This window comes from Vigna radiata, chromosome 4 (genome assembly GCF_000741045.1).
Source record: "Vigna radiata var. radiata cultivar VC1973A chromosome 4, Vradiata_ver6, whole genome shotgun sequence".
Classification (NCBI taxonomy): Eukaryota; Viridiplantae; Streptophyta; class Magnoliopsida; order Fabales; family Fabaceae; genus Vigna; species Vigna radiata.
In genome coordinates this window covers 18,549,294-18,562,348 of record NC_028354.1, presented here as the reverse complement: position 1 = coordinate 18,562,348, position 13,055 = coordinate 18,549,294, and the positions used below count along the sequence as shown (strand labels likewise).

The window sequence follows — 13,055 nt, the reverse complement described above, 5'->3', positions numbered from 1 at the left end:
AAATTCAAATTCTCATCTCATGAGAAATTCAAATTGTCATCTCATGAGAAATTCAAATTCTCATCTCAAGAGAAATTCAAATTCAAATTCTAATTCACCAAAAAAAAAAAAACGAAAAATATTAAAGATTAATTGCCCTAAGCAAAAATTAATTGCCTACCATAAAAACAAAGAAAGAACGAAGTTAACTTTTTGCTGAGCTGGTTAACGGGAAATGCCAAGTCTTTTTTTTTTTCCAGGGTATTTTTTTCTCTCTCCCCTAACGTCATCCAAGTTCCGATCCTCTGCTTCGCGCTTATCTCCCTCAGCGTGGTCGTCTCCCCCGCGAACCCTCTTTCTACACGCGTCGAGATCACGCACCTTTTCCACCTCAACAAACTCGCCATCGTCTTCGCAGTGACTTCAAACGTAGAAAAAACACGCGAGTTCCATGTCCGTATGGTCCTCCTCGACTCGCTCACCCGGACAAAGATACAGCCTCTGAGTCCAACCGTGTCCCCACGCCGGTGACTCAGTCCGACTTGGCTGCGATTTTGTACTCTTCCGGCACGACAAGAAAAGTGAAGGGCGTTATGCTTACTCACCGCAACCTAACCGCAGTAGCCGCGGGATACAACACGGTTTGCACGAAGCGCGCGAAGCCCGCAGTGTACCTCTATACGGTGTCGTATTTCCACGTGTACGGTTTCACCTTTAGCCTGAGGCGATGGTGTTGTCGGATACAATGGTGATAATGGAGAGGTTCAGTTTTAGGGGCATGTTGAGCGTCGCGGAGAGGTTCCGAGTGATGCACATTACGGTGGTGCTGGCACTGGTAGTAGCTATGACGAAGGACAAAGTGATAGACAGATACAATTTGACGTCTTTGGAAGGGATCGTTTGCGGTGGAGCTCCACTGAGGAAGGAAATCGATGAAGCTTTCAAAGCCAACTTCCCCAAGGTTTTAAAGAGGAAGGTTTTTGGGTTAGGTTCTCTTTTTGCATCAGTTGCTTCAGAGGAAGCCGGCTGGTGACAAATTGGCAAGTGTACCAAATCGTACAAGTAATATAAATGGCAAAACCAAGTATCGTTTTCCCAAGAGACTCGTGTGACTTTCTCGTTCGCGTGAATTAAAATAATAAGACTTGAAAAATAAAAATTAATAAATTGGATTTGAGAACAAAAATATTAACATGCAAAAATAAAGTTGATTCAATTGACAAACGAAAACAATGGATGAATGGATGTTGTTGGGGGTTTACAATTTCATCTATTCCGCTCTCTCTTACATACTCACCAGTTCATGTCATTACTGTACGTCCCCATATCAATAAAGACAAACATCAGTTGCCGAATGAGTTAAACGATAAAGGCCTTAAGCACAGATGATAACCCAACAATAATCAATCAACACATATGGAGACCATATAAATAATCAAGAGATTCAATAAGAGAGAGTATCAAAAGATTACATCGTTTCCCCCAACAACAATAGGGTTTAGTTCACCATAGACATGGTGAAACTAGATGAAAAATGGAAGAAGAATGGAAAAGCAAACCCTAGAAAAGATGAAAAGGAGCCTAAGCATCCAAGAGATCCTTTCTAGAGAGCAAAATTAGGTCTGGTCATTCTCTTCTGTCAAAAGAATGATTCTGAATTCACAATAGGGGTATATATAGGTGAGGAATGCATCAGAAACGGACCCAAGTCCAACGAGCCACCGCCGGGCGGTTTAAGTGTGCCGCCCGGCGGTTTGCCACAAATCTCACTACCGCCCGGCGGCAATCGCCATCGCCGAGTGGTTTCCCTCAGGTCCGCCCAGCGTCAATCGCCATGCCTTCTCCTCGTCCTGGACCGCCCGACGGTTTAAGTGTACCACCAGGCGGTGCATCGACTCTTCAAATCTTCATTTTTCTGCTCTTTTCTTGAGTCAACGACCTGTATCTTCAACTCCATTCTCTACTTTTCTCAAATTAGCTACAAAATAATGCAAAACAAGCATAAAATCGCTAAAAACAACTTTTGACTCTCTCCAGACTCATTTATTGAGTTTTGCTTGATTCTAAGCTCATTCCGAGTAGTAAAGGGTGTAATTTGGTCCAAATTGACATATGAAAATAACTGTTTTTCAACCTTCATCACCGGCGACCATGACGAGAAGGGTGGGGACGACGGAGGAAGACTTGTCGGAGGGTGTGGTGGAAAGGTGGGTAACATGGCTGAAAAGGAGGTCGTGGACGGCGTAGGAAAAAATACCAAGTGTCTGGAAAAGAAAAGACGTGACATTCTCCATTAGCCAGCTTAGAAAAAAGTTAACTTTGTTAGTTTTGGAGGACTAAAATCAAAGTTTCCTTAAGGAAAGGACTAAAATGTACCTTACTTTGAAAGAGAGACTAAAACCAAAATCGCTTAATAGTATAGGAACTTATTTAACCCTTGTTTTTAATATTAAAAAATAAAAAATATATGTTCAATATTAAATTCAATAGGAAAAAGAATCCGAATTGCTTTATATCTGTATTAAGTAAATAAATGCATCACGTACTTCGTTTACATATTAAAAATATTTTATTTTAGATATTATTTATTGTTTTAATCAATATCTTCCAATTTTAGAAATTAAAGATAAAGATAAAGAAAAAGGTAACAATGGTTAGAAAATATAACAATTTAAAAGTAAACAAACTCTTAATTATTAAATTCAAAACAGTTATATATGCAGAGAATAAAAACACATTGATATTTATAATTTATCATAAAAAATCTAAATATAATTGATTTGATCAAAATATTTGATTAATATATATTTTAATTACAATAATTCATATGTATATATTCATAAACAATTTTTTTTTTTATATTTAGCATATACGAATCGACATATGACATCTGACACCATCTATAATATCAGTTTAACAACAAATTAAAATCAGAATTCCAAACTTGGATAAAAACAAACTTTCACATGCTCTTTGAAATAAAGATTCTCAACACTCATTTTTCCAATTTCAATTTAAATTAATAATATATTTTTCAAATAAAGTTATATTTTTAAATTTTTATAGCACGGTTTTAATAATTTTATAATATAAAATTTTAAAAAGCTTTAATTTTACGAAATAAATGATCTTATGCATTAATTTGTTTTCTTTATAATATGTAGACATATTTTTTCCTCTGAAATATACCAGGTATCTTCTAGGCTCATTTTGATATTGTTGTAGTTTTGATCTGAGCGTAACAAATGGGATTTGGAGGTGCGACTTGTCTCAATGAATGAGCATGGTTTAGATATTTTATTTTTAATAGGAACAAAAAAGAAGAAGAAAGAGTCATTGTCCTTCAGAATTTAATACCATAAAGTTTTTGATGGGTTATTCATTTTATATATTCCTCTACCAACTACTCACCCACCAAGAGAACCAAGAGAAGAAAGAAAGAAAGGAGGGACATCAGAAGAGAGAGAAAGATTGATTTTTTTTTTTTTTTTTAACTTCCTATAATCTCCAACCAAAAAAATCTTTTACTTCCTAAATCGTAACAAACTCAATCTTCTTGGGCTTATTTATCCCTCCTTTATTTATTTTTTTAACAACAACAATTTGAGGTATGTTTTTCTTTCCTTTCGTTTTTGAAAGATTCTGCCTTTGTCCTTTATATCGCATGCCCTCTTTCGTTTTCTATGGTTTGATTGCCTTCTTATTTGATAATCGCAACTGGGTACCTCTCTGTTTTCTTTTTCTATTCTTCTCTGGGTTCATCGATTTGGATGTTTTTCTTGGTTGATTGTTTTTTTTTTCTTTTGTGGGAAATTCAGGTGTCTCTCTAGAAAATTGATTCTTTTTATTTTTATCTCCTTCTTTTTAATGTTCAATTCCTAGGATGGGGGTGTGGTTTGCTTATATGTTTGGGGTTGTTGCCAAAATAGTAAAACTAGTGATTGCGATTTTTTATCTCAAAAGGAAAATGATCATCTTTCTGCTGGTTGATGTACTAGTATAACTTACCAGTGAAGTAATGCATAATTTTTGCCACAATTTAAAGGAACATTGCATATAGATTATAGCTTTTCCTTGAAACACTCAAATTTGTATTAAACTTTTTTATTTTTTGGTGTTCTGCAAGTTTGATTGTACTTTTCTTTCCCTTGGAGGGAAAAGAAAAGTATGTTGATCTTATTTTGGAGTTCTGATTTGGCAATCATGTTTTGTGTGCGTGATGCTTTGAATTTGGAGCATCGGCATTTGTTGAATTGCATTGTTCAACACAGGCATTTGGAAAACTCTGTTATTTTGATTTGTCAATTGCATGACTGGAAGTTTGTTCTTCAACCTTCCCAAATGGTTTGTTCAGTGATATTATGTAGTTTTGGTGTGTTTCAGGTCATCAAGAGATTCATCTGCACATCCAGATAACTGATAAACTTATCAGAAGAGGGAGGTACTGGTTTGCGGAGGCAATTGGACTTCTGCGAGCTTAGAATCCTCTCTCTCTATTTATTGATGGAAATGTAGTAATTGTTCTTGGTTACTGCTTTTCGGGGGCTATTTTCTCAAAGCTAGCATATAGCAGCATCAATGTTCTGGTGACATCTGAGCTGAGGAGTGTGAAGGATTCAAGTTGAAAGAGAGAGGGATATTGAAGCTTAAACAATGGGTTCAGTTTGTTGCTGCTTTAATGTTAATGACGTTGAAGATTATTTGAATCCAAATAGTCCTGTATACAGGAACTGTATGTGTTTCGGTTGTTTCATACAGTACTTTTTGACTGTGGTATGTCTCCAAATTTTGGAATTCCTCTGTTTCTGTCCTCTCGCATCCTCTTATTTTTTATTCACTTTCAGACTGTCTGAACATATGCTTCTTCTTTATTGTCCTGTTGCTCAGGACTATGCAATGTAAACAAATACTTAAAGTTGAAGTCATGTGGAAATTACTGTATTTTTTTTTATTTAGTATTTTGAAAAACTAGTTTTAGTCATGAACTAGATGTCTCAATCAGTGTAAACATTACAAATGGTGATCTGTTTCATATATGCATTTTGTTAAATTGTTAATCTAAGTTAAATGTTTTAACTGATGATAACTATTAGTGCTAGAAGAAGTGAGTCTTACATTTAAGTTACGCCTTAGCTCATTGTGAGATATCTTTTTCTTGAAACCCAGTTGCTAACTTCCTTGTAACAAGGTGATAGAAAAATAAATAAGGAAAGAAGGTTATCACCTATAACTTAGCCTACAAAAGCTTTGCTGCATCTGTTAACCTAGTATTTTGGTGTTAATTCAATTGTATTGATTGTTGTGTATACTAATATTCAGTAATGACGTGAACTGTACTTTATATACAATATAACTCCATTCTAATCTTTCTCAAATTTCAGTATGCCTCAATATTCCGTAGAGGGGAAGTGCATGCGGTTCCTTCATCTATACAGGGTGCAACACCTATGACTTCTACAGCTTCACTTGATAATTCTCTATCTGACATTTATCGTTCTCCTCCAAGGCCGTTGCCTTATGATGCGGATCCCAGGTTTTTCCGTTCACAGCGCGATGGACTAGTGTCAAGACGTGAGAAGGGTTCAAGTCATTTAAATGAAGAGTCAGAACCTCTGAGAGGGGATGGAGATGCTGACTCAGAATCTTTAAATTTAGGTGGCAAATGGAATGATACCAGTGAAGATGGATCAAAGGAATACCGCAAGTCCACCATGAGACTTTCATCAGCAAAGCTTACAACTGGAGATGGGGTTATCTATTCATCATCGGAAGAGGAGGATTGCTGTCCGACTTGTCTAGAAGGTAATATTGTTTTAACTCAAATTTTCATCACAAGATCACATGATGCTGCGGCTCAATTTTGCATGAAATATTGGTTTTCAACGAAGTTATCAGTCCTGAATAGCAGTCAGAATGGTCAATTTCAGAACTGCTATAGAAGTTAAATAGTTTTTACTACTCATTAAGTAATGCGAAAAAGCAATTTATTCTACTCATGACTAGTTAGTCAGTAACCATTATCATGTCAGAAGTTTTGGCTTGTTGGCTTTTCTTCTGTACAATAAATAATATCAACTTATTTATAGCTCTTAATTGCAAATTAGTGCTAATCATTAAAGTAAGGAAACAACATTAATATACAATACTATTCCTTATAATCATCCGCATATATTAGGAAAAAGGGTGGCACGATACATCAGACTCGCACTTAGAGGGTTTCGAAAGGGTAGATGAGCCTAACTCATGTAGAGGCTATTTCCATAATTTGTATTTGTGAAATGCACAGCTTTGTCACAAGGCTGCAATCTTACTGCTATACCAAGGATCACCGCTAGAACTTTGCTACTTCCAACTTCTTTGAAAAAATAAATAAAGAACACATCATGTGATACAATCTCCCTTAGCTCAAGACAGAAAGAATCAGTCAAAGAACGGCAACAAGTGACCTTTCTGAATTTGTGAAGACATGAACAGAACAGACAAAATGAGGGTTGGCTGGAAAGGCCAGAAAACACTGTATTGAGAATAGAAACTTTTTCAGATACTTATGTTTGTTTCAATTATTTTTTGCTTGCAGAATACACTGAAGAGAATCCAAAGATAGTGACAAAATGCTCTCATCATTTTCACCTTGGTTGCATATATGAGTGGATGGAAAGAAGTGACAACTGTCCTGTTTGTGGGAAGGTAATGTTTACTTGGTATTTTCTGAATGATTTCTTTCTGAATTTGCTCAGTTCATCAGAGATTAGATCATAGAACACATAAAAACAGTAGTATGGGAACCAGGTTGAACCAGTCAGTTCAACCAGAAACCTGAGAACTGGCCATGTTTGCCTGTCTAACTGAAAAATTTATGATTTTGCTACCTAATTGTCATGTTGGACAGAGTATGTGCTATTATGGCAAAATGAAGAACAAAACGGGACTCTCACCGAAATAACCCTGTATTTATATGAGAACCACCCTTCAAGGCTCAATACATACTATTCCCATTTCACACTCCTCCCATTCTATTACATTTTCTTTTCCATCTCCTTCTATACATACGTTCACAATGGGCATATCACGAGACTTATAGGTACGGAAATATTTCAAGAAAAAACTGAAATATTTCATGTTATAGGACGAAAGGTATATTTTAAAAAAAGGTATAGTATAACATGTATATTTCATTTTTATTCCACAAAAAGGTAGAGCAGCTTGAGCACTTGGCTGTCTTAAACTTCCAGTTAACTTGCATTGAGGTTGTTTATGTGCGAAATAGTTCTTGTTTGTCAATTTTCATGTTTGTCTGTCTATGTTTTATTCTAATACTATTTGTAGACTTTGAGACATAATTTACGATGCTATTTGCTATTATTTCAATATTGATTAAATATACCACAGTTAAATAAATAGAATCGAGCATGACTATGAAGCTAGAACTTAGATAATAATTTGTGTATGTTTTGTGCATTCTGGATTGGAGTATACTGAATCATGATACTTATTTATATTTTGATGCAGGTGATGGTATTCGATGAAACGACTTAATCTTTTAAAAAAGGTTTATATCGTGGATGATACCAAGAACAGAGGAAAGGAAAAAAAAAAAAATACAAGTACAGACATTGTGAATACTTCAGATTAAGATCTTATCATGTATAGGAAGTATATAACTTTTATGATCCATCACTTTAAAGTTCAATCTCATCCAAGTTGTTTCTTTATTTATACATTTGTCCCTTGTCAAAACTTGCGCAATTACAAGAAAATACCATTTTAGATGGGAACTTTGTCATGGTTTCAACACTTTGTTTGGTTGAGTGTACTGTTATTTTCTATTTCAAAATAAATTGTCTGTACAATTGGTCCGATCTAAACCGTTATTTAAAACTTGAGTCTTTTAATCTTTACTATGTTAGAATTTACTATGTTAGAATGAGGTTGCATATTCAACATATTTATAACACTTATAACCCAAAGAAAACTTCATTAAACTTATCAATTATCTATTTATATTATTATAGTTGTAAAGTATCATTGGATGTGTAAGTAATAAAAAATGGCCAAAAATTCTCGTTAGTGGTTAGAATGATATAATATGACATTGAAGAGTTATACAACAATATTTTGTTTTTTAATATCAAATATTGTATTTTGTTGATCCTTTATTATTAATAAATAATAATGGTCAAAACTTCAAAAGATTATTCTTAAACTCTTGCGAAAACGAAAAAAAAAAACAATAAAGACAAAAACAAACACAACCTTAATAGTATCTAAAAGCACCAAAATGAAAGACGAAAGAATTCATCGTACTTTACGTAATCGTGTTCATGCAAAAACAAAAAATATGAAGATTCTCTTCACATGGATAATGACCATGGCTTCTTCATGGATAATATATATCGGATTTGCTCAAGATAAATTACTTGTTTTTTTGCTTGCACATGCTGGTTCATATGGAAGAATCAGAATGCGAAATCTTTAAAGACAATTTTGGTGGAATTGATTCATAGTCAACTAGATTCTTTCTACCTTTATCTTCTCATGATGTTACTTTGACTATATAGAGTGCGTTGTTTTTTGTCCTTTGGAGATCGAAACGGGGGTTTGTATTTGGAGTATACATAATTAATTAATTTTTGTTTATTTATATATTATTATATTGTTCTTTAATTTTCCTTTGATTATTTAATACAAACAAAAATAGCAAAGAAAACCTATAGCACATTATCAAGTAATAATAATAATATTACAAATATGAATTAGTAATGATATATTATCGATTCAGATTTAGTAAAAATAAAAAAGACCTGAATATTGTCTTCATATAAGCAAGAGTTTCACAGTTTATAGAGTATTTTCTTATTTCCAAGGTTTGATGATTACTACAGACGGAAATTGAAGCTGAAAGTCAAGTTGTAGCAACCTGGAAAGCTCTCAAGAAGACTTCAGGGGGTTGTCCACCACTCAACTTGTGATTTCCATTAATCTGCCATATGATTAAGTCAGTCACTTCGTTTCTTATCATATGAAACTGAAAAAAGAAACTGAGATTTCAACATTGTATACACCAACCACGTAATATGGAACTCCTGTAATGTTCCCTGAATATGTTTTGAGCTCTTCCTCCACCTAGACAGATAGAAACATGGAAACCAAGATCAGCGTTGACCCATTTCATGACTGCCTGATAATAACTAAGAGATCATGCCAACATTTTGATGTTTTATATTCAATGGAGTTTGATTATATGTATAAATTTGTTTTACCTCCCTCAAACCATTGTTGGGGTCCTTAAGAAACTCTTCTGCTCCTTCTATACCAACCTTTGCAGCAGATTCCAGAAGAAACTTACTGTATCCAAATTAAAAATAGTAATTAATGTCTGTAGTTTTAGAGAATACATTATCATACCATAGAAGAAAACCCATCATCTCCATTTCTATCACCCAGTTTTTCATACTGAACTTTCAATTCCTCTTTATTGGTAAACAACCAAAAGGATCACTGAAGAAAAAGCAAAAAAGAAGAAGCACAGAAGCACTTACTGGTCACCAATGTATTTTCCCTGTGTGAAATAGCCAATATTAAGTTCTTCAACTAGATCATGCTGCTTGTCAAGACCCTGCTGTCTAGCAAAATATATAAGCCTGTGGCTGTCCATAGTGTTTCCCCTGCGCATAATCAAAACCATGTTAGCTGAAAATTGGTTAGATAACTCTTCTTCAGAAAACTCACTTCTATAGTGCTTTTTGGATGTTTGTCCATTGATGAATAGTAAAACCACTTTCAATCTTACGTGAGTCCAGACAAACTATATTCCAGACCAACATTCTTGAACACCTGCCAAATACCAAATTGACAAAATGACTTGCTCAAAATTCTTGGTAAGGATGAAACATAGACAACACAACCTAGGACAACGAAGTGATAAACAAATATAAACCTCTGACATCCGAGCTTCCATCCGTACAGACTGGGATCCAAACTTTCTTCTGTAATACTCCCTCTTGTCAATGCCTTCTTTAGGGGCATCAGGGTTAAGTTGAAAGGGATGCCATATTATCTGTAAGTTCAGTTAAACGGAAAATTAACACTGGAACTGCCAGACATATTTGGTTGCAAGAAACACAAAAACATGAGGAGCATGTCAGACCTCAAAGTTGTATTTATCATTGGAAGCAGCTATGGCCTTGTCTAGGTTCTTTTTCCCAACAAAGCACCATGGACACACAGTATCAGAACTAACATCAATTCTTACAAGTTTCTTTTCAGAAGCCCCGCTCATGATCCTGCTGTATCTGCAATACCTTTACAACAGAATAAGCACTTATCAAATAAAATTGCTATGCCAAGGAGTAAGAATAGTAGTGATCTATTACCATTCATTTTTAAGAAAAAAGAGAAAAAAAAATAATACTCGTCAGTCATATTTTCTTCTAACGGCACCACATGCTTTTGTTCGAAAATTAAGGCTGAACTTACAAAGGTCAGATATTTCTCCATTCTTCTATTCCTAATTTGATCGGGTAAAATATAAAGAGAATAATATTCAGACAAAGCAAAGATACAGTTTCGTACTTGCTCTCAGTATTGTTCTTCTATCATATTACAATTTCATCTTGTTAATTCCTATAATAAAGGTTTTGCACTGTGTATCAATCAAAATAACTTAAGTAAAACTTCATATTCTAATTAGAGAATAACAAAAGAAGTGCCTAAAGAATTACATGCACCCGGCAGCACTTAATCCCCCCTATAATCTCAATCATTGAAGAACAAGCTATCAATTTGCAGTACAAAAGAAGATGGCCGGAAATATCAGAAAATCTTTTGCTCCAAAGGAATCCCGTGATCAGAAACAACCCAACAACAGCTCAAAAACAAAAATTACAAAACATAACGATTTAGTTTGAAAAGAGAGAAAAAAACAAACCTTTTGAGCTAGAAGCAAATGGGATGTGTGAATAATAATGAACCCAGCAATTTGCAGTGAGAAAAAAGTAAAGTTAGAATACCTGGATGAGTAAACAGAGCTGAGAGGCACCAAATTCAAAAGCTTTGCCACGCTCACAGAAATTGTAATTAAAATTTGATTCAATTGTATGATAATGGGAAATTAGAACTGGAGCATCTATCTCACTTTGTCTCTTTTTTTTCTTGGACTTATTATTTTGTATTGTCTTACCTTTCGTTCCCCAACGTGTTCAGACCCAACCACCCAAACCCGATAATATATTGTTTATGACTTAATATCGCTATTGGTTTATTTTGAGAGAGTTTATTCAATATCGTCCTGTGTTTCTTTTTAAACAATAATTGATCTTACCTTTTGAAAAAACTGTTCAATTAAGTCCTTTTGGTCCTATATTCAAGTTTAAATTGTTTATCATAGTCCTTATTGTATACAATGATGACATAATTTTTAACATAATATTATGTTAGAACTGTTAAAATAACATTTGGATAGGTGAATGCATGAAAGAACTTATTAACGTCGTAACCAGCACCATTAGAAAATTGACGTCATAACAAAAAATGAGTCAATTGATTAATTTTTTCAAAAAATGAGATCAATTGTTACTAAAAAAAGTAGGACCATATTGAACAAAACCTCCTAAACTAGAGACCAAAAACGGTATTAAGCCATTGTTTTTCACATGCTGCTATTCTTCTTATTATTCTTATATTTAAAATTATTCAAATCATAAATGAATTTTAGTACATTGAATAATTTTTTATTAAAAAAATGGTATACTTTTTTTATACGCTATTTATCAGTGGATTTTTCATACTTACTACTATAAATTAAAAGTCATTGTTGACTTTAATAATGATGTTAAAAGAGTTCTTCGTCAGGAACCCTGGAGCCAGAATATCATGTTGTAGAATCTAAGCTAGCATGGCCGCGGTGGAATCAAACTTTTTTTTCATCTGTGTTTTTTCTCATGTCAGGAATTCTCGTGTTTTTGAAGCAAAATTTTATTGTTGATACTTTAATATTTTAGTTGTGCAAGTTATTCTTATTATTCGTTTTATTTGAACAGTAATTCTGATATAAACAATTTGTTTAGCAAAATATAAGTTGGAATTAGAAAAACCAGAAGAGGCAGTGAGGGCTACTCTTTTGATATTAAGAGACTTTTACATCCATTTATAGTTTATTCATTGACATTTTTATAGATTTAATTCTGTGAAAAAGTTTTCTTGTTGCATATAGTAATCATAGATGGTCCAGGAGCTCCTTGTACCCAGTTTCGCATACCAAGTGCCCAACTAGCAATGTCGTCCCAATCTTGTTAAAGGCTAAGTTTGTAATTGAAACCCATAATATTTCTCAGTATTCTGGTAGAGTATTCGGTAGCTATAGTCACAAAACTTCACCAAAATTAATACTCATTCATGAGAGCTGATTTAGGAATCTTTAAAACTCATTTAAATGATCTGAAATGGAAGAAATCTCTCTATAGCTCAAATTCATCAAACAATTCAAAAAATATAATTTATTATTGCGTGACTTAGAAACATACAAAAACTCAATCTCCTCTTACAAAGTTCTAGTATGTGTCTCATTAACAATGGAATTATAAACACTGTCTTTTACATATTATTGAATAAAACCACACATTTATTGTTGCTCAAAGTCTCATTCTTCGTTAAACATAGAATTTAGATTTTATGTAGCAAAAACGAAAAGATGATATTTCTTCACAAATAAAAGTCTTTCATCTTATTCAGATTTTATGATACAAATGATAATTTGTATCATTTGAAGCAATCATATTTATATTTACCTCCATTATTCAAGCAAGTAAATATAGTCCTAAACTACACACTTATTATTTTTTTAATTACCAATTTTAACTTTGATACAAAAAATGATTGAGTTCATGTAAGAATAAGATTATATGAAATTGTGATTAAGATAAAGATAAAGCTTCATTGGAATTGGATTTCGTATATCAAATTAAGCAAACACCTTTATACAATTTATCTTTGTTTCATTCAAACATTCACAACACAGTTCACCGGTTCTAATTTCTTAGGAACAAGTTCTAAATCCATACATTAAATTACTACTTTCT

General features: G+C 33.5%; 2 protein-coding genes across 7 annotated transcripts; one reads left to right on the top strand and one right to left on the bottom strand.

The window, feature by feature from the left end:
• The first annotated feature begins 3,297 nt into the window (after positions 1–3,297).
• LOC106759571 (E3 ubiquitin-protein ligase At3g02290-like) lies at positions 3,298–7,857 on the top strand. 4 transcript variants are annotated; one of them, XM_022780049.1, is made up of 6 exons: positions 3,298–3,587; positions 4,363–4,752; positions 5,361–5,550; positions 5,635–5,781; positions 6,557–6,666; positions 7,489–7,838. In XM_022780049.1, exons 2-6 carry the CDS (start codon positions 4,633–4,635, stop codon positions 7,513–7,515), a joined length of 594 nt encoding a protein of 197 aa, XP_022635770.1. In that variant the 5' UTR covers positions 3,298–3,587; positions 4,363–4,632; the 3' UTR covers positions 7,516–7,838. The 4 variants fall into 4 exon arrangements, with proteins under 4 accessions (XP_022635770.1, XP_022635769.1, XP_014498288.1 ...); XM_022780048.1 differs by having other exon boundaries at positions 3,299–3,587; positions 5,361–5,781; positions 6,557–6,680; positions 7,489–7,857; XM_014642802.2 differs by having other exon boundaries at positions 3,307–3,587; positions 5,361–5,781.
• Positions 7,858–8,759: 902 nt separating this feature from the next.
• Positions 8,760–11,191, bottom strand: LOC106758757 (uncharacterized protein YwbO). 3 transcript variants are annotated; one of them, XM_014641736.2, is made up of 8 exons: positions 10,907–11,191; positions 10,127–10,280; positions 9,917–10,036; positions 9,770–9,813; positions 9,519–9,644; positions 9,240–9,324; positions 9,046–9,102; positions 8,760–8,959 (listed from the first exon to the last, which is right to left on the bottom strand). In XM_014641736.2, the coding sequence occupies exons 2-8, from the start codon at positions 10,256–10,258 to the stop codon at positions 8,882–8,884; spliced, it is 642 nt and encodes a 213-aa protein (XP_014497222.1). In that variant the 5' UTR covers positions 10,259–10,280; positions 10,907–11,191; the 3' UTR covers positions 8,760–8,881. The 3 variants fall into 3 exon arrangements, with proteins under 3 accessions (XP_014497222.1, XP_014497224.1, XP_014497221.1); XM_014641738.2 differs by having other exon boundaries at positions 10,127–10,271; positions 10,989–11,191; XM_014641735.2 differs by having other exon boundaries at positions 10,989–11,190.
• Positions 11,192–13,055: the final 1,864 nt, after the last annotated feature.